The sequence below is a fragment of the Neophocaena asiaeorientalis genome, unplaced genomic scaffold (genome assembly GCF_003031525.2).
Source record: "Neophocaena asiaeorientalis asiaeorientalis breed wild unplaced genomic scaffold, Neophocaena_asiaeorientalis_V1.1 scaffold506, whole genome shotgun sequence".
Lineage (NCBI taxonomy): Eukaryota > Metazoa > Chordata > Mammalia > Artiodactyla > Phocoenidae > Neophocaena > Neophocaena asiaeorientalis.
The window spans coordinates 581,379-607,270 of NW_020174950.1; the positions used below are offsets into that span (position 1 = coordinate 581,379).

General features: G+C 35.9%; 1 protein-coding gene across 1 annotated transcript in view; it reads left to right on the forward strand.

Annotated features, from left to right (window-relative positions):
• DMXL2 (Dmx like 2) overlaps positions 1-25,892 on the forward strand; it is a 153,023-nt gene that overhangs the window by 124,293 nt on the left and 2,838 nt on the right. The window contains exons 25-42 of the mRNA XM_024761857.1: positions 9-200; positions 2,206-2,282; positions 4,025-4,155; positions 6,084-6,332; positions 9,256-9,434; positions 13,126-13,256; positions 13,750-13,835; positions 14,266-14,467; positions 15,539-15,656; positions 18,974-19,036; positions 20,173-20,259; positions 20,340-20,461; positions 21,609-21,747; positions 22,402-22,462; positions 22,592-22,719; positions 23,275-23,352; positions 24,142-24,233; positions 24,935-24,987. Of these exons, the coding sequence (XP_024617625.1) occupies positions 9-200; positions 2,206-2,282; positions 4,025-4,155; positions 6,084-6,332; positions 9,256-9,434; positions 13,126-13,256; positions 13,750-13,835; positions 14,266-14,467; positions 15,539-15,656; positions 18,974-19,036; positions 20,173-20,259; positions 20,340-20,461; positions 21,609-21,747; positions 22,402-22,462; positions 22,592-22,719; positions 23,275-23,352; positions 24,142-24,233; positions 24,935-24,987 (2,188 nt within the window). The remainder of the gene's footprint in view (positions 1-8; positions 201-2,205; positions 2,283-4,024; positions 4,156-6,083; positions 6,333-9,255; positions 9,435-13,125; positions 13,257-13,749; positions 13,836-14,265; positions 14,468-15,538; positions 15,657-18,973; positions 19,037-20,172; positions 20,260-20,339; positions 20,462-21,608; positions 21,748-22,401; positions 22,463-22,591; positions 22,720-23,274; positions 23,353-24,141; positions 24,234-24,934; positions 24,988-25,892) is intronic.

A 25,892-nucleotide genomic window follows, 5' to 3' on the forward strand; every position in this document is an offset into this window, starting at 1 on the left:
ACCCACAGGAAACTACAGTGAAGCAGCTCCAGTCTCCACTACCACTGCCTACCGCCCTACCTCTGCTTTCAGCAAGTATTGCTTCAACAAAAACAGTCATAGCTAATCCTGTACTGTACTTAAATAATCACATCCATGATATACTTTATACTATTGTTCAGATGAAAACACCACCTCATCCCAGTATCGAAGATGTGAAGGTAATGTAGAGTTTACGATCATTTGGTATTGTACATACTGAGAAGGTAAATGTGTTATACTTGTCTTCCAGTTTGAACTTAGAAGAAATATTTTACAGTACTCTTATCTGCTACCTTCTCAGTCTGACTAGTTCAAGACCATTTGTCCAATGAATGTAATTTGAAAGTAAGCATTCTTGAAATTCTCCCATTTGCCACAGCTTGGATGGAGTTTAAGCTAAGTGAAGTAAGTCAGACAGAAAGAAAAATACCATATGTTATCACTTATATGTGGAATCTAAAAAATGAAACAAATGACTGTATATAACAAAACAGAAACAGACTCCCAGACATAGAGAACAAACCAGTGGTTACCAAAGTGTGTGTGTGTGGTGGTGGGGGGGGCACATTATGGGTAGGGAATTAAGAGATACAAACTACTAAGCATAAAACAGACAAGCAACAAGGATATATTGTACAGCTCAGGGAAATAGAGCCATTATTTTGTAATAACTTTAAAGGGGAGGATAATCTATAAAAATATTGAACCACTGTGCTGTATACCTGAAATTAATATGATAGTTTCTTCTTACTTGTGGAAAACTTATTATCTTCCTTTAAGACAGACAAATACTTTTTTGGTAATAAAATTCATTTTCTAGACAGTATTCTTGCCAAATATTCCTTTGGATTCTCCATCTCATTTAAATGAATCATTAAGTAGAAATATTTATAACTGTTTGCTTAGATGCCAGGATATTATGAAAATATAAGTGCAGGGGGGTATCTTTGAGAGAACCATGATTGATTAGAAATAGTCCCAGAGAAAGTACCCTCATTACTGTCTCCCTGATGACTGTGTTTTGTTGGAGGCTGTGGAATAGTTTGGGGCAATTGGAGTTTTGGCAGAGTTACTACCCCAAATTAAAACTATATCCTATGCTGAAAACTTAAAAATGGATAGATTCTAAGAAACAGGTAGGGAGTGTGGCAGGATCTGGAGAGATGATCAGACTTCCACTGTGCTAGCCTAAGTGTATTTGTACTGTACTTTTTCCAATTCCAGTGGCTGATGTCATTTCAGGTCCCCAATATTTTTATGTTTAATTTTTTTGTTTGAAAGGCACATTCAATCTCTGGTAGTACATTCTTCTGAAGGACCCAAGGTTTACTGGTTATATCATCCTATTAGAGACTTCTAATCCATAGCATTAATTAATCTGTATCAGTATTTTAGCAGAGATTACTTAAATTGTTTGATAGGTGAATATGGAAATGCAGAAAATGCATTCAATGCATATAAGCTCTAAGTAAGCATTTCTAGTTCCTAGAAATTTGGATAAGTTTTCAAAAAGTATGAAACTGTTTCTAAGATCCCTTCAAATTTTAAGATTGTGTGAGTCTCAAAATGCTGATTCAGTGTGGCATTGTAGGATGTGGTTTTTATATTATATTGATAATTTTTAAACTTTCAAAATTTAAAATTCTAAGACTGCATTACTTCTAAGTACTAAGTGGATTACTTGCTTTCTGGAAAATTAACCATTTCAGACAGTGATTGATACACTTTCTAAACATTTAATTCATTCTTACTGATAAGATCAAGTTTTTAGTTTCATCAAGGAGAAGTTTTCATAAGGCAACTTTACATAAAAGCTCTAAAAATTCTATGCTTATTTTGGTTCTGCTTTTTTTGAGTATTACTACTTAGGCTATTCATTAGCAGGCTAGGACACAGTCCCAGCAATGTGAACGTTGGCACTTTGCTTAGGGCCTGCTAAGTGGCAGGCTCACAGCAGTAAATATTTGCTAAAGAGGCATATGAATCAGTTAGCTTGGTTGTGAGCATGGATATTGAATTGGATGAGTTTTATTTTAGAAGCTTTAAGGTAGAGTTAGTAGTCTCATGTAGGACCTAGTTTTATTTATGATATTGCTAGTTTCCTGGGTATTTTCTGATTTTTAACATACTACTGTTGTGTAGAAATGTTAGTACAAAATGTAATTGTGGCTGTTTTGGTTTCAGGTGCATACACTTCATTCACTAGCAGCATCGCTTTCTGCATCAATTTACCAAGCATTATGTGACAGTCATAGCTACAGGTAAAAAAAAATAAAGAAAAATTACCCAAATAGTATGAATACAGCAAAAGCATTAAACTGTTCCAGAGTTATATTAAAGTTCTGCTTCCTAGGGACTGAAAAATCCTCAAATATGACCACCATGTGTACTTTAATAGATGAGAATGGGAAATAAAATAATTATTTGTTTAGTTTAGCTATTACCTAGTAACAACAGAGACATATAGAAAATGACAAATAGTAAAGGAAATTATCATCACCATCTTTTTTTTTTTTTGTTTTCAAAAAAGGAAGTGTTCACTATCCAAAGTAATTTATGATACGAAGTTTTCTTATTTTTTCCCCCTTAGGAACTATTCCTTTTAGCCTTAGATTAGTTTCTGTTTGTTTGGTTTTCAGTTGAAAGAGGAAGAACTTTTGAAAAATGAGAAAGTACATTCCTAACGTTGAACTATTAAAATCTATTTTACTTACCCATTTCTGTATGTCTTTAGAAGTGATATCAATAGATGTAATGGTTTGAATTTTTGTTAAATGTCTAATTGCCTTCATTGGTGTATACTCTGTATTTTAATGACTAGGGCAGTATAAGAAATTGAATCACTTGGAAAGATGACCTAGATTTAAATGGATTATATGAATAAATGAAAAGTTTGTAATATAAATAGAATCACATTAAATTTATATTACAGATATATCTAGATTTTTTTCTTATAAATTCAGCAGCCTCTTGTGGGAAGATTTGTTATTGCATAGGGAATTACTCTCTCAAAATGGCCTGTTCTCTGATGTTAGCCTAATAAGGCCATGTCTAAGTAACTACAAAAACGTAGAAATGTAAATAAGTGAAAAAGAATTTGTTTGGTTGACTGTGGTCATCTTTTTTTTCCTTTGCGGTACACGGGCCTCTCACTATTGGGGCCCCTCCCACTGCGGAGCACAGGCTCCGGACGCGCAGGCCCAGCGGCCATGGCTCATGGGCCCAGCCGCTACGCGGCATGCGGGACCCTCCCGGGCCGGGGCACAAACCCGTGTCCCCTGCATCGGCAGGCGGACTCCCAACCACTGCGCCACCAGGGAAGCCCTGTGGTCATCTTAATGATCAAAGACAACTTGTTGGATATCAGTCACTGCTTAAGATGGTGCCAGATAAGAATCCAAATAAATTTTGTTTAAATGTGTATTTTCTAGTTTTTAGGCTGTGATTGACTCTCCAGGGTGTCAGATTTATTTTCTTCTTTTGTACTTGCCCCACTCCATAAAGATGAGGGAAGTAAATATTTGGGCACATTTGGCTTTAGGACTAGGTGTTTCTAAAATAGGATTCTTCAGATTTTAGTTGATGTTTTAATTCAGAGTTGAGCTTGCACGACTTTACAGAACTAAGAAATGCAACAAAATAGTGCCCTGAAACTTTCTGATATATCTTAGTACCATCAGTAGTCTCCTTACAGCAGACTTTAAAAAAAATACAAATAAGTGAATATAGAAAAGATTTTTAAGTATTAGGTGGCATTTGGAAAAGGTTTTAATGACTAAATGTCATCTGCCTAAATAGAAAATTTGGTATTTTGTTTTAAAAAGCTATCGATAAATATTTGTAACTAATTTAAAGGACTTTCTGAAATAAGTTTTTATTAGAACAGTGAACTCAGTTTTAAGAGTTTTGTTTTTGTTACAGTTATCTAAAATAAATACGTATAGGGTATAATTGCTTGTTACCTCTATAAAGACGATAAATAACTGAACCTTATTTGTTTTAGCAGTCAGACAGAAGGGAACCAGTTTACAGGAATGGCTTATCAAGGACTTCTTTTAAGTGATCGTCGAAGGCTAAGGACAGAAAGCATTGAAGAACATGCAACACCAAATTCTTCTCCTGCTCAATGGCCTGGTGAGAATTTGAGTGGTGTTTTTTGTTTGTTTGCTTTTTAATCTTCTATTTGGCAACTCCTTTTTACAAAGCCACCAACTAGTTTCCTGATTGTTGGTGTTTGTGGATTTGGTGAATAGTTTTTTATTTGTTTGTTTTTGATGATGTTTTCTGCCATGGATTAGGAATTCTTAAGTACTGTAATGTTGTCTGAAGACTCAGAAAGTTAAGGCTTCAAAAACCAGCTGTGTTGACCAGCATAAAAAAGCAAGGTTTAACATCCTTCGCAAGGGTGAGCACGTCATGTTTCTTATCCTTAGACATCCCGAATTAGAATCTTAGAGAGCCAGTATCACAGAGCTTTTTTTCACAGATACCTCAGCATACAGTTATTCTCAAGAGTGTAGATGTACGTTAGGAAAGGAGTGACCATTCTGTGGCACATATATTATGGTGTCTGCCAGTCCTCTTCCTCCGGTTGGCTCTTTCTCACTCTCCATAACAGTTATTTCAAACCTTCTCCACTCTCTTAATATACTTTCCTCGTCTGCCACGTCATTTAACTTTTGCTCTACTTGCTTTATAACTCTGTGGTTCCATGTTAATGATCATTGTGAAGAGTGGCAGTAGAAGGAAGTGACGGACTCCAAGTGTGTATTTAAAATTCATTTATGCATAAGTTTCTCAAAACGTATTGTTGTCGTTTTGACATTTTATTGAAATAATTTCAGACTTAACAAAAGTTTCAAAAATGGTACAAACGATTCTTGTGTAACCTTCACCCAGATTCCCCAGACAGTGACATTTTACCATACTTGCTTTGTCATTCACTCCTCCTCTCTCACTCTCTTATTGTGTGTCCGTGTGAATATATACTTTTTTCTGAAATATTTGAGGGTAAGTTGCAGACATGATGCCCCTTTACATCTAAATGTATCAGTTTATCTTTCCTAAAAACAGACATTCTCTTATTGTACATAACCATAGCACTGTTATCAAATTCAGCATCTTAATATTGATACAATACTGCTCTCTAATCTATAGATTTTTGGACAATTTCACCTGTTGTCCCACTGAGGTCTTCCATGTAACATTTAGTTGTATTGTCTCATGAATCTCCTCTAATACGTATTCCTCCTTCTTTCTTTGTCTCTCATGACACTGACACTTTTGAAGAGTACTAGCCAATTATTTTTTAGAGTGTCCCTCCATCTGGGTTTTTCTGATGTCTTCTGAGTGTTAGATTCGGGTTATGAAGAGAGATTGTACCCCTCTCGCTGTAAAATATCAAGAGGCACATGATGCCACTTGGTCCCGTTACTGGTGCCATTAACTTTGATCACTTTGTACGGTAGTTTCTGCCAGATTTCTCCTTTGTAAAGTTACTTTCTTTTCCTTTGCAATTAGTGAGTATCTTTTGAAGAGAATGTTTGAGATTGTGTAAAATATCATACTTTTACCCACTAATTATAGCATCCAGTGATGACTCCTGACTGAATCAGATATTACTGTGGGGATTACTAGATGGTGATTTTCTAATGCTATCCTTCCTTCTACGTATTAGTTGAAATTGTTCTGTAAGGAAGAGCTTTCTCTCCTCTTCTTTTAATTTATTTATTCACTCATTTATTATATCAGTAGGGATGAATGGATTCTTATTTTATTCTATAGCTTATAAACCATTCCTATCATTTTGTTGCTCAGAGTACGGATATATATATATATATATATCTCCATGTGTATATATTCACACTATATATACAAACCATTCCTATCATTTTGTTGCTCAGATTACGGATATATATATATATATCTCCATGTGTATATATTCACACTATATATATAGTATAATATAGATACATAATTTTGGTTAAACTGCAAATTTGGATTTTTTTTCCTTCTGGAGCTTTATGCTGATAGACTTCTTACAATATTATATACCCTTACAGGTGTGAGTTCACTTATTAATCTCTTGAGTTCAGCCCAAGATGAAGACCAGCCAAAATTGAACATTTTGTTGTGTGAAGCTGTTGTTGCTGTGTACTTAAGTTTATTGATACATGCTCTTGCCACAAATTCCTCCAATGAATTATTTCGACTTGCAGCCCACCCATTAAACAATCGAATGTGGGCTGCTGTTTTTGGGGGAGGTATAAAACTTGTTGTGAAGCCTCAAAGACAATCCGAAAATATTTCAGGTAAGATAAATTTGATACCAATAAGGTATGTAAATGTAAATAGTTTCCAATGTGAAAGTAAAAGATTTTTTTTAATGTTTTAAGAATTTTTATTTTGAAAATCACTGATGTTTAAGGTATAATCACTCTTGTTAGGGTAATAAATAACTAAACTCATGTTAGAATAAAGAATATAGTTTCAGTTTAACATTTTTTGGTAAACCAGGACAAATTTGAGGAGGATAAAAAAGAAAAAAGGAAAGGTAATGGTAAAGAAGGAGACAATGTTAAGGAATAAGGTCATGGAAAAAGGATAGTTTTTAATTAGAGAAAGATTTAAATAAATCCTCATAATCTTTACAGAGTATACCAGTAGTTAGCTTCAGATTAAGTTTATGGTAATAGGCAAGAAGGCTGTTCCAATCATGCACATGGTTTTTAAATTCCATTTTCTGTCCTCTTTTTCTTTTCTTATGGACCAAAATAGATTTTTTTAGTCCACTTTTTTAGATGGTAGGATGGTAAGATATAGACTGACGCCACGGGAAGGGTTTACACCTTGGCGCTGAAACACAGAAATTGTCTGTCTTAATTCATCCTTAGAAATGGTCATGTTACAGATGAGGAGTTAGTGGCACAGAGAGTTTAAATGGCACAGGTTCTAACCTGTGTCTTTACTGCCCAAGATCACATCAGATGGATAGGTTCCTACGTAAGTCAGAGTAAGGTAGGCAGTCTTATCGACTTGCGTTGTCTCCACTCCCGTTGCATGTGGATGACTCTTAATTTCCATCTTCCTACCTACTTGTAGTCCACTGTAAATTTAAAAGTTTTCCTCCCAAATCACTTCTTTTCTCTTCCTGAGTTTTCTATTATTTTTTCATGGTAGGTAATACATTCATCAAATCATCATGCTTAAACCTCTGAGTACGTATTCATGTTTGCATTTACTTACACCTGCTCTATGCCAGGCTTTTGGGGTATGGGAGTGAGCGAAACAGACAAATCCCTTACCTTCATGAAGCTTACATCCAGTAGAGGTAAACACAATAAATTAGCAAGTGATAATATTTCAGGTATGGGAAGAACTACGATAAAAATAAGAGAGAGTGACTGGACAGAGAATGATGAGGGAAAGGGGACGGGAACAGTTTAGTTAGGGTGATCAGAAGACACATTTCTGATTAGATAGCATTTGAGCAGAGTCCTAAGGAAGGTGGGAATCAGATCGTGCTGATATCTGGGGCCAGAGCATTTCAGGCAGACGGAGCAGTGAGTGCAAAAGTCATGAGGTAGGACTAGTTTGACCTTTTCCAGGAACTACAGTGGAGGCCAGAATGGCTATCCTGACTCAGGGGAGTGTGGTCAGAGATGAGGTAAGATAAGTAACTGGGGCCAAGGTCATTGAGGGTTTCATGGGTCATGTAAAACTATCGTTGTTGTTCTAAAGAAAGATAGGAAACTACTGGAGGGTTTTAAGCAGAGGCGTGACATAATCTGATTTAGGTTTTCAAAAGACCCACTCTAACTGCTGTGTGGAGAATAGACTGTGAAAGAATAAAAGTAGGGAGGCTATGTGGGAGGCTCTGGCAATAGCCCACTTAAAAGATAGTTGTGGATTACCATCAAGAGTGAATGGATAAACAAAATGTGGTATATAAGTACAATGGAGTGTGATTCAGCTGTAAAAAAAGAATGAAGTATTAACACATGCTATATGGCTAGCATGAACCTCAAAAATATTATGCTGAGTGAAAGAAGCCAGGCACAAAAAGTCACACGTTGCATGCTTCCATTTATTTGAAATATTCAGAATAGTGTAAAGCCATAGAGACAGAAGGCATACTGGTGGTTGCAGTGGGCTAGAGGCAGGGAGGAATGGGGAGTGACTGCTTAATGGGTATAGGGTTTTCATTTGGGGTAGTGAGAATGCTTTGCAGCTAGATAGGGACGGCGGTTGCACAACAGTGAATGTACTGAATGCCACTGAATTGTACGCTTTAAAATGGTTACTTTTATGTAAATTTCACCTCAGTTAAAAAAAAGATAAAAGTGGTTTAGCCTAGTGATGGACAGAGTGAAAAGCGGTCATATTCATCAAAGAGAACTTGAGATAGAATTATCATTTTCTATGACGCAGAGCTTCAGAAGAGGACCAGGTTGACTTCTTTCTGGTTCTCTCATATCCCATTAGTTCTGAGTCCTTTTGATGTTTCTTTTATGTATTTCTCATATCTAATACTTCCTCTAGGTCTTTACCACCCACCATACTAGTTCAGGTCCTTCTTGTGTCAGATTCTTCTGCCTTCCTCTCTAATTGATCCTGCAGACTATACCTCATCCTGTGCCTAGTTCAAGACACTTTCATGAGAATTGCCCATAGGATGAGCTCCCAGCTTCCTATCCACAGGCTTGTCCCACCCTAACTCCAGACTGTCGTTGTTACTCCCCTCCCTGACACCTGTCTAGCAAAAGAAGTTTACTCCTCATTTAGGCAAACCTTTGGTCATTCATTTCTGGTGTCAGCTTCCTGTTTACACAATGAGCTTCTGCTTTTCTTTTAAGGCGTGCTTTACATCCTACATATTCATTCAATGAATCTTTCTTGAACAACACAGCCAGAAATAATCACTCAAGCACTCTTTGTACTATTTGTTGAATATATCATTTATTTAATACACTGTATATAGAATCGCTGGAATTCTTATTCTGTATAGCACATAGGCTGCTTCATTGCAAGTTAATCTTTTATACTCTATCCTCATATGCATCTCTGCCATGATTGTTGGACAACTGATGCAGTTACTAGAAAAGTTTAGAAGCACAGATGTAAGTAATTTAGTCTACACTGAAAACATGGCAAGAGTAGGATGAAAAGAAAGGTTAACTCTTTGAATTAATAATGGAAAATGAGGCCAGGTTTTTTTTTTCTATCTTTATTCAGCACCTCCTGTTCCTTCCGAAGACATAGATAAACACCGCAGGAGGTTTACCATGCGCATGCTGGTTCCTGGAAGACCTGTAAAGGATGCCACCCCACCACCAGTGCCTGCAGAAAGACCATCTTACAAAGAAAAGTTTATTCCTCCTGAACTCAGTATGTGGGATTATTTTGTTGCAAAGGTAAGGGGCGTGAGGAATGCAAGCTTTATGTGTGTCTGTTTTATTAACTCTTATGTTTGCATCACACAGGAATGACAGGGCAGCTTCTGGGCTGAATCACCATAGTTTAGACATTAATCTCTCAACTCCAGAAAATGAATAATCATTCAGGAATGATCAGATACTTGAAATGGACCAGACAAATTAAAATCATACGGGACTTAGGTATAAACCAAAAGTTAGTTTATTAACATTTAATCAGCATCATCCTTTTCTAGGGACTGGAATACCTGTATCTAACCATCTAACTTCCCTTCTTCTGCTTATCAGTAGTTCCCTTGGTCAGCATGAAATTAGAGCAGAAGGAGATGGATGGGTATTTGAGGGTTTCATGAGACCATGGGTTTCATGAGGCCCCATGACATATCTCTGTTTCTCCAAAGCAGAGAAAACTTTTCTGGGGATCAGAATACTCATCGTGACTAGATCCAACATAGTCCCATTTTGTACCATGTTGGGTGTGTGCTTTTCTGCACTTTGTTTTTTCAAGCACATCACCTTCTATTGATAGGTTTCCTTCTTTACCTGTGTTCCCTCTTTACATGTGTTTCATTTATACTTCTTCTCACTCCCCAGATTGGTTGGAAGCAAATCCAAACATCATGAAATTCCATTCATAAATATTTCACCATTTATTTTTTAAAAAGAAGGATTTTGAACCAGTACCACACTAGCATTATCACACACACACCACACACACCACACATACATAAACACACAATTCCTTAATATCATTAAGTATCCAGAGAGTGTTCACATTTTCCCCCATTATACCTTAAATGTTTTTGAACAGTTGGTTTGTTAAATCAGGGTCCAAAATAAGATTCACACATTGCAATTGGTTGATATGTCTTAAGTTTCTTTTAATCTATAAGTTCTACCTCCATCTCTCTTTGTTAAATCCCCCCCCCCGCCGCCATTTTTTACCCCCAAATCTATCCTTTAAAATTTCTCGGTGGCTTTTGCTGATGGCATCCCCATGTTTGGTCTTCTGACCATGTTCCCCTGATTTCTGTTTCTCTGTAAAGTGAAAGTTAAACTTAGAGTCTTTATCAGATTCCATTCTGATTGGATAGGGAAAGGGGAGTGCAGGATTACTTCATAGGTGGTTTTGTGTATTTCCATCAGGAAACTCTCTTTTTGAGATGTTAGTTGACAATTTTTGCCTAAGTCCATTATTTTAAATTTAGGGTAGTTTTAAAATTATGATAATGATATCTTCTCATTTAGTCTTCATTTATTTGCTGGAATACTTTCTTCCATCAATCTATTTGGTTATCCTGAATTACGTTTTGAAAGAGAAACACAGGATAAGTGCTTTATTCTTTGCTTCTTGTGCCAGTTTTCAAAGTGATGAGTTGATTCTCTAGCATCCTTCAGAGGAAGCAGTGAACTTTGTTTTGTTATATTATGGATTTAAACATATTTTATGTATTTTAATCCAGTACAGTTATTATTCTTATGGATGTTCAGATTGTCCCATCTTTGCCAATAAGAGCCTCTTCCAGTTGGCTCCTGAATCTTTTTGAGAACTCTTCCAATAGTCTTTAAGTTTCTTTCCTTTCTAGTTTAAGTCATTCTAGGCTAATTTTGCATGTTTCCTGCCCCGGAGTGGGAGCAACCTCCAAAGAACCTGGTTCCTTTTTGTGGGAAATTATAATTTAGAAACCACAAGTGGGTATATGGGTGCTCATTGTTACTGGGTTTGTCATTGTTTCTAGGTACATATCATTTCTAATGACCAAATAACTATTCAGCTTGATGAGTATACTATAGTTTACATAACCATTTGCCTATCAGTATTTGCTGTATTTATTTTTTTCATTTTTATAAATAATGCTGAGATTAGTATCTTTTTAGATAAGCCTGTTCACATTCTGATTATTTCAGATACATATCTGAAGTATATATATATATCTTGAGATTACTGATTTATACTCTCGAGAATAGTGAGCATGCATCTGACTTTACCCTCATTAAGTATTCCTTTTTCATTTTTGTTAATTTGATTAAATAATTTTTATTTCCTATTAATGATATCAAAAAGTGTTAATGAACCTATTGCCATTGGGTTTTCTACTGTGAGGAATTGACTGTTCATGTTCTGAACAAAATTATCTATTGGAATTGTAATGTTTTTCCTTACTTTTAATAAACTCTTTATTTTTAAGGATATTAACAATTTACCTTACTTGTGATACCTTTTCCAGATTCTTTGCCTTTTAATTTTGTTTATGTTTTTGACATACAGAAGTTTTAAAAAGTTTATTTAGTCATGTCTATCCATACTTTTAAGAAATGATTTATTTGCCTTTTGTTTGTTTTTGACATACAGAAGTTTTTAAAAGTTTACTTAGTCATGTCTATCCATACTTTTAAAAAATGATTTGTTACATTGTTTTTAAGCAGAGAAAGTCCTTTTCCACTAATAAATGTTTACTTTTGTTATCTTCTCCTCCTTTGTTTCCTCCACCTTCTCTTCCGCCTCATCCTTTTTTTTAAAAAAATTTATTTATTTATTTTTGGCTATGTTGGGTCTTTGTTGCTGCGTGCAGGCTTTTCTCTAGTTGCTACAAGTGATGGCTACTCTTTGTTGCGGTGCACGGGCTTCTCATTGCGGTGGCTTCTCTTGTTGTGGAGCACGGACTCTAGGCGCGCAGGCTTCAGTAGTTGCAGCACACGGGCTCAGTAGTTGTGGCTCGTGGGCTCTAGAGTGCAGGCTCAGTAGTTGTGGCACACAGGTTTAGTTGCTCTGCGGCATGTGGGATCTTCCCAGACCAGGGCTTGAACCTGGATTCTTAACCACTGCTCCACCAGGGAAGCCCGTCTTCCTCCTAATTCTTTTTAACTTTTTAATTCTCTCTTTTTTTTAAATTTCTAACTCTCCTGTTGATCTAAAATGAAGTGAAGATCAGACTTCGGTACTCTCTTTATCTTCTATTCTTACACTTACACTAGTTGTCCTTCCTTTCCTCCCAACGACTTAAGATGTTATATTTGTCATATATTAATTTCTTATTTATATACTCTTCTTGGACTACATTTTTCCACTTATCAATTGCTAGACTGCACTTATTTTAATTATTTATTTTAATATCCACTAAGAAATAGTATCTTTCACTTTAGAAAGATTTCTTAGCTAATCTTACCTATTTTTTTCTTCCCTATGAACTTTACAATCATTGTCAAGTTTCAGAAAAGGAAAAGAAATCCCCATGGGGATTTTTATTGCAATTACCTAAAACCTGTAAATTAAAGAATGATAGTCTTTACATGTTTCAGTCTCCTTATTTAGCTTTTAGAGGGATTTGTAATTTCCTTCACTGTAGCTCTTTCACAGTTTTCATAAAGTTTTTCCTTTGGTATTATGTTACTTAATGCACCTTTTTTCTTCAGAGTTTTTGAACTAGTTATTGCTGATATATAAGAAAAAGACCATTGATTTAAAAAAAATATTTGTGTCGTATCTAGCTACTCAGTTATTTTATTGAATCTGAGAGTTTTAACCTGGTTTTCCTGACTTTCCTAGGTCTAGTATCATTTTCAAAAGAAAATTTTAGTTTAGGTTGACACCATTTAAAATGTTCAATATTAAGTTAGGATAAAAATAACCCAATTATACATTTAAAAATAACTTCACATTTTATTGCAGCCATTTCTCCCTTTGTCTGATAGTGGAGTTATATATGATTCTGATGAAAGCATTCATAGTGATGAAGAAGGAGATGATGCTTTCTTTTCAGATACACAGATACAGGAACACCAAGACCCTAACTCCTATAGGTAAATAAAGCTTTCCTCTTTTCTTTTCGTCTTTTCTTTTGTAGGAGTTCCTGATGTTACTAGTTTTAAGCAACATTACTATCATGAATTTATACAAGAACTGACCTATGTTTTCAGGTTAGGAATTCTGTACCTTTGAGGTACATTGCTAGATAGTAGAGTATTTCACATGCAGTTTCAAAGAATAGCTGGCACAAACATTTTTAGTGAGAAAAAATACATAATTTATTGATCTGCTATTAAAATTCCATGTAGGTGTATGGTAAATCTCTTTCCACTAGGTATTCCAGATAGTGAAAGTGTAATACATTGTTGCATACCTTTTGTTTTCAGAGACTACAAAGGTACTCTTTTTTAATAGTAAGTTGTTAGAGAAAAACAGCTTTTTTTCTGGGTGGGAGCTTGGGCCAAACAGTTGACAGGGATCATTACTATATTCTCATGATTTTATTTTTCAATTAAGGAGAGTTTTTTTATTTGTCCCTTTGAACAGCTGGGCTCTTCTACATTTGACAATGGTTAAGCTAGTACTTCACAATGTCAAGAATTTCTTTCCCATTGCTGGACTGGAATTCTCTGGTAAGTTTGGAATTTGAAAATTAATGTTATTAAATACAACAAATTATCATCAAGTTTCTCTTTACAAAATCCATATAAAAGAACATGTGGTACTAAAAATATACAGCACTGGAGATGTTATGAGGTCTTATTTATCTTAGGCTCCAGTCTGTGGTTTTAATTCATATGGCAAGAATCACTGACTACCTAGAAGGTTGGAAGAAAAACCAGGAAACCATCGTGGAGAAGCTAAACATTTTCTTAGCTCATTTTAGAAAGCTGGTCTTCTGTTTTGTTCAAAGCATTAAATATCAAAATGGTGTTAGATTAACATTTTCAGATTTATTTGTACTTTCAGAAGTTTTGGCTCTAAGAATTTGGATCTTGTAAATATGTGGTGATGGTCAACATTTTTAATCAAAGTAAAATATCATATTCTATTACATTTTAGAGTTGCCTGTAACATCACCATTAGGTATTGCTGTGATTAAAAACTTGGAGAATTGGGAGCAGATCTTGCAAGAGAAAATGGATGAATTTGAAGGTCCTCCCCCCAACTATGTCAACACATATCCAACTGACCTTTCAGTAGGAGCTGGACCAGCTATTCTTCGAAATAAAGCAATGCTAGAACCTGAAAATACTCCATTCAAGTAAGAATTCCCTTACAATGGTAATGAGAGTGTAGCTTGGTTTAACCTTTTTGGAAGTCAGTTTGGCAAAATAATATGCCAGCAGCCTTCAAAACACTCATAACTTTGAACTTGCAATCCTGTTTCTAGCACTATATGCCAAGGAAACTATCAGAAATCTGGATAAAAAATTATTTTTCCCATATTACCTGTACTTCAAATAGACATACTAATTTTATAATCAGGACAAAACCTTTATTTTTGTCATCATTTTAGGAACTCTTAACAGAAATGTTTTGGGATAACAATCTACATATTCAGACAAGGTGCTACTGACCTTTTGTCAGTAATTTAATAGTAAACACATTAAGGTTTTTATTGCTGTTTTGATCTTCCATCTGTCCATCTAGGCCCCTTTTGATAAGCAGCATGCTTTTTTTGAGGCAGCCAGCCATGATTTAGAGTATTGCTCATAAGCTTGAAAGAGCAAGGCTTTAAATTTAGCTTGTTAGCTGTTAAAAATGAAATGTGGGACTTTATGTTCATTTATATTCATTGGTGATATGCTGTAACCAACAGAACCAATCTAAAGTATAATTTAAAAAGAGAATAATAAGGGCTTCCCTTATTATTGAGAGTCCGCCTGCTGATGCAGGGGACATGGGCTCGTGCCCCGGTCTGGGAAGATCCCGCATGCTGCGGAGCGGCTGGGCCCATGAGCCATGGCCGCTGAGCCTGCGCATCCGGAGCCTGTGCTCTGCAATGGGAGAGGCCACAACAGTGAGAGGCCCGCATACCGCAAAAAAAAAAAAGAAGAGAATAATAAGAGATTCAGTTGACTCTCAGCTCAACCTGTCCATTTAGAGAATCTGTAGAGAATTAATTGCTAGATGAAGGAATGATTTGTAGAACTAAAAATTAAAAGTGAAATAAATTATAAAATTTTGTTGAGCTTAATGCTGTATCTTCTTTGCAATAATGGAGGATTTAAAAAAATTATCTGCAAATAATGAAACATTTTCTATAGACTAAAATATAGACTAAAATAGTGTGATATGTTGATTTTTTTTTTTTTTTTTTTTTTTAAACTAGATCCCGGGATTCTTCTGCGCTTCCAGTCAAACGACTTTGGCATTTCCTTGTTAAACAAGAAGTACTTCAACAGACATTTATTAGATATATTTTCACTAAGAAAAGAAAGCAGAGTGAGGTATTTTAGAAAAAAATACTCTCTCTTGTAATTTTCATTTGTTTTCTTTAACATTTCTAATGAAGCCAGCTTGATTTATTTGTAATTTACTTTTGGTTGGAATTTATTGTCTTTCATACATCATAGGTAATAGTTTATCAAGCTACAGAGAATTTTTTTAAGATAAAAACGTACAATTTTTATTTCATAACAATGAAACAACATAGGTCTTTCGACAAATCCTGTATAGTCAGGTGAAAGTGGTTATGTCCTTTATAATATTAGCCTTTGGGCCTTTATATGTAATAAACATTGTGAGGGATGGTTTGCGGAATTTAGTATATAAATGAGTATACTCTATGTTATGATTCTCTGAATATCATTTAAATGAAAATACAGCATAACCCGTTTTTTTTTTTTTTCCAGCATAACCCTTTCAAAGCATTTTTATTTGGCATTTAGAAATGAACAGCATAAACTGTAGAATAATTCTGTGAGACAGATTAAACTACAGAAACACCAAATATGAGATGAAGGAAGATTGATTGCATTTACAAAGTGAGGCAGAGATTCTACATTGCATGGTGATTTTTAAGCTAAACATAAGTTAATAATGTAATGCCATACAGGGTTCAAGAAGAATCATGAATTTGAGAGAGTCACACTTTAGAACTTAAAACGATCTCTTCATTGTAAAATGAGGGGTACACAGATGTTTTATATATAAGCATTTCAGTCCATTTGGCTATTTAATGAGGTAAGGAGCAGTTTGGAGAGTAGTGTTCAGAGTAGAGTGTCGGATGTGATTAAAGATTGGCAACAAAAACTATGAGAAAAGAAAAATTAATTATATTTCACTTAGAAAAGTGAAAACCGAGAGGGACAGTCTATGTGGCTCAATTTCCCAAGGTCGCATATAGAACTGCTTCTCAAATGTTCTCCATACCTAGGGCAGCAGAACCGACCAGATTTGTTCTTTTCTTTCCACTACTCACCCACTTACCTGGATGGTCATTGTGGGCAGTCCTGTGAACAGTCATTTATTTTTTTCTGTAGATTTAAAAATTATGTACTTACCTGAGGAATTAGAGGAATGAACCGTAGAGATTCTTTTGTGTCTTATAAGCTTATTTGATAGGAAAAGACCCCAATGGTATTGAAATTATTGATGTAGGGTTTTGTTAGGGGGAATAAGAGCCAAATTCATTTCCTCTTTCGTTTAATACATTGCTTACTGCATTTCCAGTAGTGATACTGAGTTCTATAAAATAAGATATAGAAATCTAAGAAATAGATTTAAGATAAAAGATGCTTGCTCACTTAGGGCTCTATTATTCCCCGAAAGAGAGTCATTGAAGGATCAATTTTCTGGGTTGTTAGTTCTTCAAATTATTAAACACAGTGATATGCTTTAATTATTCACAAGGTTTCTAGCAGTTTTGTTTTGTTAGATTGTCAGAGCCTCAGAGTGCTATAGAAAGACTGGGTCTAGGTTGCTGGGACCCTCAGACTCTTGTCTTGCTCTTGAGCATCTGTTGTCTCCTTTCTCGTTTCCCTCTTCCTTAACCAAGTTTCTCCCCGATTCTGCCCCTTACCTCCCCTTCTTTATGCCCCTCCATTTCTGTGCTCTTGGGATCAGCAGCCCAAGCTGTGTGTTCTTTTCTGTTTTTCTACCCGAAGAGGCTCTCCATGTACAGGGAGGTGGGACAGAGATAAATCGGACATTTCTTAAAATGCTGTGTGAGTGCTGGTTGGCTCCAGGAAGGGAAGTACATGGCTGGGAGTTTGGATGGAAGAATTTTTATCATGTACCCTTTTGTACCTTTGAATTTTAAATTATTGAATGAAATTAATATCTTGTTGCATGCAGTCCAATAAAACTTTCTGTTGATAATGGAAATTTATGTCTGTTCTGTACAGTATAGTAGTCACCAGCCACATGTGGTTATTGAGCACTTGATGTGGGCTAATGTGACTGAGGAACTGAATTTTTTATTTTGTTTAATTTAAATTTAAAACCATATGTGTTTAGTGGCTACTGTATTGAACAGCACATATCTGCTGAAAAATGGTTTTCATTTACGGAAAAAAATTATGAAAACAATGTGAAAGCTCTTGAGGCAAAGTAAAATTGGTCACTTAGTTCAGATATATGCAGAATTTATTAAAACTACCCATCTAATAAGAGTGTTTTATCTTTTTAGATTGTTAAATAGGATATTGGTGGTCAATAAATTTGGTAAATTCAGTGAATTGATTAATTAGCAAAACTGGCAAAATAATCCTAAGAATGCTAAAATTGGCTAATTTTTTAAAATTACCTAATAAAAATAAAATTCTGAGAAATGCTGAAATTTTAGGTATATTTAGAAGAAGGTATTTTTACTCAGTGAGTATGTTAGAAGAAGACTATTCCACAAAACAGCTTTTTGTGAAATGGATAAATGTGGCAAACTTAGCCACTTGATTAAAGGCAAATAGGTTCTTCTGCAGTTTGGCTTTTGCTGAGATGGCCCTTGCACACTTGTACCATTCCTTCAGTGTCAGCTGCAGCAGCCCTTGAGCAGTTGCACAAGGCATGGAGAATTGGGTCCTGTTGGCTGAAAGAGAAGCAGGCACTTCAGGAAGTATTGGTAGGAATATATTGCTCTGATCAAACCTTTAGAGGTTTCCACAGCACAGCAGAAATGATATTTCTGATTATAGCCATTCCTAATGGCCCCTGTCATCAACCAGGAGCAAGTTATTTGTGTGATTTCTTTCCCATGCCTCATCTCATCAAACATTTACTTATAAGGAGAAAATGATAAGATTACGTATAGTGTAATGGTTGATGTGAATTTTAATCCTTGACTGTCTCTTCATGGATATATTCCTTATGAGTAAGAGTGAAATAATTATCAGTACTTTTAATCTGTGTTTAGAAAAAAATAGTTTTTATTTATTTGAAATAAACCCCTATAGGTTAGGAATCTATGTAGTAGAGGATGCATCTGCTTATACAAGTAGGTTTTATTTTTAGAGACTACAGTTTAAGTTAGAACTTCCAAGTTACATAACTGACATACAAATAATGAATTTTTATTTTGAAATTGCTTTTATATATGTAATACATTAATTTTGCCTGTTTTGCTTTGTGTTGTTTTTTCTGATGACATCACATTTTACTCAGTTTAATTTTTTTCTTGATGTGCTTTTAAATTCATTTTAAAGCTTGAAAATTCATTTTTACCATCTTTAAGTGATGGAGCAACCATTTCAGTTTGAAAACTTTCATTTCTTTTATAATCCCGTTTCATGCATGTGTTTTGTGTTTGTGACGGTGTGGTGTTGTTTAGTCTATAGAAGAACATGTGGAGCAGGTCAAACAAAACTGCATAGCAGAAGAGTGCCACATCAAGGTAGTATTCCATGCTCTCGAATTTAGCTCATTCTTTAAAATTCAAGGAGCTAACCCCTCATCTCTGTTACTAACCATGACCTGCCCAGCTGGCTAACTAGTCAGAGTGCTCACTGCTCCCACACACCTCACTGGCACAGGGTAGGAGATGCTCCACTGTGTCCAGCTTGATCTTTCTTGCCATTGGCTCTTCTCTTTCTTGCTTCCTTTTCGATCTTCAGTTCTGTCCCTTTTCCCCATCTGTTCTTAAACATGATTGTTTTATCTTGCCTCTTTCTTGATTCTGCCTCTTCTTTTCTCCCCATCACCTTTAACTCTGAGCATTACACCTTCCTCTCATCAATCTCCTTCATTACTTTCTTTTTTTTTTAATTAAAAAATATTTATTTATTTATTTATGGCTGCATTGGGTCTTAGGTTGCTGCGTGCGGGCTTTCTCTAGTCGCGGTGCGCAGGCTTCTCATTGTGGTGGCTTCTCTTGTTGCGGAGAACGGGCTCTAGGCACGCGGGCTTAGTAGTTGTGGCTTGCAGGCTCTAGAGCACAAGCTTAGTAGTTGTGGCGCACGGGCTTAGGTGCTCCACGGCATGTGGGATCTTCCCGGACTGGGGTGTGAACCCGTGTCCCCTGCATTGGCAGGTGGATTCTTAACCACTGCGCCACCAGGGAAGCCCTTCTTCATTACTTTTTTAACTGTTCTTGTATCCAACTTCTTATTCCTATCTCATCACCCTTATGTAAAAATATTTCACTTCTTATGTGACTCCTTTGTCTTTCTGATTGTGTCTTTTTCTCTCACGTTCTTACTGCTGTATCTTTGTGCACTTTTGGAAGAGATAAGAGACATTACTGTTATAAATACTAATGAAAATTATGTTAGCTATCTTTTTGTGACAGTTACTCAGTATCCTGTAATCACAATGGAAATTTTTGTAATTGGGGTGATTACAGGGCATCAGAGAATCTAAGCTAATTCCACAGCTAATTTTCAACACACTAAAATTACTGGTACCTTTTTTCTTGCTGCTGCTGCTACTGCTACATTTTCTTCTTGTCCTTCTTTTAAGTTTTGTGGGATGTACATATATCTGTATGGAGCTGTGCTGCAACAACTAAAACTGCTGACAAATGTCTTGTAGGTTGAAGCAGATCTGGGCTATCCAGGAGGAAAGGCAAAAATCATTCACAAGGAGTCAGATATGATCATGGCATTTTCTGTTAATAAGGTAAAATCTTTAGTAATTATAAAGAATGTAGTACTTTTAGTGAAATTGCTTAAATTATTGACTTTGCGTTTGCTTTACAGGCAAACTGTAATGAAATTGTTTTGGCTTCAACGCATGATGTACAAGAACTCGATATTACTTCTCTTCTGGCCTGTCAGTCATACATATGGATTGGAGAAGAATATGACAGAGAATCCAAAAGGTTTGCTTGCCTTATGTAATCAATTTTAAATGTAGTTTTCTTCAAAAAGAGCCTATTAAGTGGTTATGCACTTGATTTCAGTTGTCTTGAAAACTATGTATTTCTTTGGTAAGGAGACAAACATAATTGGTTTAGCTGCCAATAAAGGGCTCTGCTTACTTATATCAGTGTACAAATTACTCGTACTTCTTCCATTAGACCCTGAATTATTCATAATGTTTGAGTCAGAATAATCCCTGACACCACAGCCTAATGTTAACAACTGCCACTTTGACATTTAACCCCAAAGAAATGTCAGAAATTACACAATAATCAATAAATTCAGCTTATCTGGATAGTTACCATAAAAAGCAGAATACACTAATATATTAATTAGACTGATTGATGAGTCACATTTACTGAGTAATTTTCAGTGTTTCTTCTTGATTATCGCTCTATAAGCATACCTTTTTTTCAGATAAAAATGTAGCCAACTTTACTTTTCAGTAAAACTATGGACACTGCACCAAGAGTGCAGTAATGCTTTCCTATTTGGGGGTTTCTCCTCCATGTTTTCCGTCCCTCTTGCTTTTCTCCAGACTCTCGGAAATTTTATGTTCTGGGAGTGGTGCCATGATAGCCTCTTTCATTTGTGTTTCTATCTCATTAGTATATAATACATCTAGGTTTCAGTCATACTTCAGAGTAGATGTAACCATGTAATACGATATGGCCCATCATAAAAATTACTTTAACATTTAATGTGATAATTAGCACCTAAGTTTAAGAAAACTTTTAACTACAATTTCTTTAAAATGTTTGAATTTTATAAATGGGATCTCTGTACTTGAAGAGAACATACAGTCTTTTTCTATAGAGGATAAAAAGAAAATCTGTGTTAAATACTTCAGAACAAACATTTGTTCTAATTTGTGCAGCGATAAAATTCTCCCAAACATTAGACTAAACTTATATTTTGCCTAAGGGGAAAAAGTTAACCGGTACTAAAATTGGTGATGATTAGGAGTTGTACCTACATTTTTATTATGGATATTGATACTTTTTTTTTTAAATAAAGACTGTCCTTCAGATAGATAAAAAGCTCTGTAATTGGAATTTGTGTTGAGAAAATGGAACTGTCACAGTAACACATGAATGTTTTCCACAGTTCAGATGATATTGATTATCGTGGTTCCACTACAACTCTTTATCAACCCAGTGCAACATCCCATTCAGCAAGTCAGGTGCATCCATCTTCATCTCTGCCGTGGCTGGGCAGTGGACAGACTAGCATTGGAGCTAGTGTGGTATGTTATTTACTATTAGGTATGGTTTCTGGATATGGACTCGCTCAAAAATAGGTTGAAATCACTTTGACATAGGAATGATGCTGAAGATCAGAGGCAGTGACCAGTTAGTATACCATAATAATGATAGCTGGCATGCTGTGGGTTTCTTTATGTCAGGTGCATGCTTTTTCTTATAACAACACTAAGTGGTTTTCATTTTATAGATGAGCCAACTGAGAGGCACAAAGTGGTAAAGCAGAGCTAGAGAGGAATTCATGTCTAAGTGTTTGGAAAATGCCATCAATAACATTGTTGTTAGTCACTGTAGTTAAAGGGGTCCCATTCTCATGTTCTGCTCTGAAGAATCTGGAGATACTCCTGATTGTCCTTAGGGAGGGGCACTTGGAGGAGAGTTCCCTTTACAACTAGACGAAGCAGCTTGGTATCCTCACAGTCCACACAGACCAGGGCACGCCAGTAAGTGACTGTGCTTTCCCAGACTGTTCAGACAAGCGCCGTATATTTAGTGGGTCAGAAAATCCACAACAGGGTTTATTTTAGTAATAATCCAGTGTAAGAGAATAACTTATCAGAATTAGAGTTGGCCTGAATCATATCCTTCCTTATTTCTTCTGTGATGCGAAAGAAATTCATCTTTATCTTCTTTTAAAGCTTATGAAAAGGAATCTACATAATGTTAAGAGAATGACCTCACACCCAGTCCATCAATACTGTGAGTATTTTATTTATGATCAAAGGACTGCAAGTGATCTCCATCATTTTGAAGTTGGCTTATAGAATGGGAAATGTTGGAACTCTTTCTTCAGCTTTCTTATTTTTTGCTTTTCCTTTTGCGTCTCAGATCTTACAGGTGCTCAGGATGGCAGTGTACGAATGTTTGAATGGACAAGACCTCAGCAGCTTGTCTGTTTCCGCCAAGCTGGCAATGCAAGAGTTACCAGATTATATTTCAATTCACAGGGCAACAAGGTTAGTTCCTGGGGGTTACTGCTAAACTTGTCCGAAAAGAACTGCAGATATTTATGGAGTAAATAGCTAGTAAAACTAGACTTAAAAACAAATTCAGTCGCTCTGGATTTGAGTTGAGCAGGCAGTCTGATGGTGTCTGTTTATATAGCCCCTTGGCTCTCAAGAAAAGCATAAATCCACAGAATTTTGTGTGGATTAATTAATCATCTACTTACAGATACTACATATTCTGTGAGGGTAAAGAATTCTGTTTCTGTTGAGTGCACTGATGGTGCCTGTGTGCAGAGTCAGGCACCTAAGAGAAACCTTCCAATTTCTTACTAAGTTCTGCTACAGAAGTTTGGAGGAAAACAGTGAAATAGGCATGGAAAAGAATTTAAAAGGTGGCAGGATATTTACAGTACTTGGGCTTTCTTGAGAACTACAGCAGCAGGAGCATAGGTATAGGCAGAATGTTGGTCAAGTGGGGACTGAGTGACTCTCCATTTCATAAATGATTTTACCTTCGATATGGCTACTCAGAAGCTGTGTTTAATATTTACGCCATTCTTACAGTGTGGTGTCGCAGACGGAGAGGGTTTTCTGAGTATCTGGCAAGTAAACCAAACTGCATCAAATCCCAAACCTTACATGGTAAGTATCACTCAGCGTTCGCAGAGCACATATGGAGGCCACTTTGTGAAGTGTTTGTTTCAGACAGCGAGTCCCATTGGTGGATCTGTTGGGAAAGGGACCACTCTGTCCAGCAGCCACGGCCCAGCACCATCATTGCCCTAGTTTTAGACTGAAATGACTAAAACGCAAAAAACTTGCTTTTCACAGCTTGAAGGGTGACCATTATATTTGAAATTTTTAGGGGCCTTCTCCGTGTGTGGTCTTATTCAGGATACATTTTTATTACACTTTTATCTGTTTTGAAATCTCTGACTTCTTAGTGATAGAGTTTTATAGTGATTCGTTTTAGGTACTGTATTAAGAACCAGACAGCTTCCATGTATGCCAGTTTGCTCCAGAATGTTTCTTATTAGATTATAAAATAACCAATCCCAATAGGCCACTTCATCCATTAATCCAAGTCATGTTACAACACGTGGTGATGCAGACAAGCATGTCTGCACTTGGAGGGTCGGGGGCACGGTGACGCTGGAAGGTTAAGTTCATGTACTTGGTGTTTTATTCCTTTGTTACATAATCTTTAATTCCATGTTTCTGCCAACTCTTCCAGTTTTAAAAAATTATTGGGTATTAGCCAAGTAACAGGCATATGACAGCTAATCCTCTTATCACTTATTCTTTATTCTAGATTTTAAAAAGTGTTCTTAGGTCATGCATGTAGTATATGATTAGCAGAGCTGTGTGTGTGTACTGTACCACATTTTACTGGATTTTGAGATAACATCAGCTTGCACTTTATTCCCATAGAGTTGGCAGTGCCACAGTAAAGCCACAAGTGACTTTGCATTTGTTACCTCTTCAAGTCTAGTAGCCACATCTGGACAGTCCAATGACAATAGGTAGGTTGACAGAGATGCAAAAAAGAAATAAGCATATTTTAGGCAGAAAGGTATTCTTGCTAGAAAGTGTGGATTTCTATTTAGTCAGGTTTTTCCACCTCAGGAATACAAAAACTTTGTTACATAATTCTTCAAGTAGTTCTCCTTACCAAAAAGAGAAAGACCAGAATTACTCCTAATGTAATCTACTAAAAAGTATGTGGAATTTTTATGTTAAAGCTTTTTTTTTTATTGCTGTTAATACTGTCAAGTTTTTGAGGCTCTGTAGCCATCATTCTCAACATTTTCTTTGCCTCAGATTGTTTTCATTGGCAACATGTGCCCATGAATAACACCTCTCATTTCCCTGCAGTGTTTACCCCCAAGGATATAGAAGCATCTCTTCTACTCAGGAAATCATTTCTCACTTTCCGTGGAGTGATAATGGAAAAGAGATAGGGCCGGGGGATGAGATGGAGCAGAGTCAGGTGGGACCATGTGAGACAGACCCTGTAGTTTGAAAAGGATAAACTCTTGGAAGAGATATATCCCCAGTCCCAACCTCTACCCTCATCCTAGTTGAGAATCACTGCTTTATAAATGTGAGTGAACAAAACCACATAAGATTCAATAAGTAAAAATATTTGATGTAAAGACACAGTTTATCCCAGTGATGACTTAGAACAATTTATGATGTGTTTTTGTTATTGTTTCTTTATTAGAAATGTATGCCTCTGGGACACATTGATATCACCCGGAAACAGCCTCATTCATGGTAAGTGAGCTAAGTCTTTGATTTTCAGTATACTGTGAAAGAATGCTTTCCTGGTTTTATTTTAACCAGTAAATCCAGTGCGTGTTTATTCACGGGTTAAAAATGGAGATAGAGTGAATAAAATTCTAAAAGTTAACTAGAATATCTGGCTACCTTGCTGAGGTAAATATATATGGTCACAGAAACCCAGCTAGCCTAGAATCATCTTTGTGTTGTATTCCATTCAGAAAATATGGTATGGAGAGTGGCACTACTAACAAGGCTGCTGAAGAAATCAGTTGCAAAGTATTCCTTGAGCTCAACAGAAATGAGGTCACATTTCAGAGAATTAAATCTGACTGTAAACTAAGTCAGCCTTATGATTAGAAATCTGAATAATGCCGTTTAAACATTATTCCTTTTAAGACAGTGTTTTCCACATCGCTGTCCTAAAGATCACTCTTTCACATAACGCCACCAAGTGCTCAAAGCTCTAGTAAGTTTGGGTTAAACATAGCTAGGAGGACTTTGTTAAAACAAAAAACAGAAAGAGATTTGAGTCTTTTACTATGCTGACGTGTATTTTGAAAGGTGTAGTTATTTCCCAGTTTTCATTGCAAAATGCTTTGTTTTTGGCGAATAATTATTAACATCTCTTAAAGATTTGCCACATATTAGTTTAAGGTGTTAATCACATTAGAATGCAGAGAGTCCTGGGAAGGTTAACTCCTTAACTTGGGGCTGGTAATTTTCACACTAGTGTACTTTCATTTACTTAGCTGAGAAGGACTTTAAAAATATATATATTTTATTGAAGTATAGTTGATTTACACTGCTGTGTTAATTTCTGCTTTATAGCAAAGTGATTCAGTTATACATATATCCTTTTTCATATTCTTTTCCATTATGGTTTATCTCAGGATATT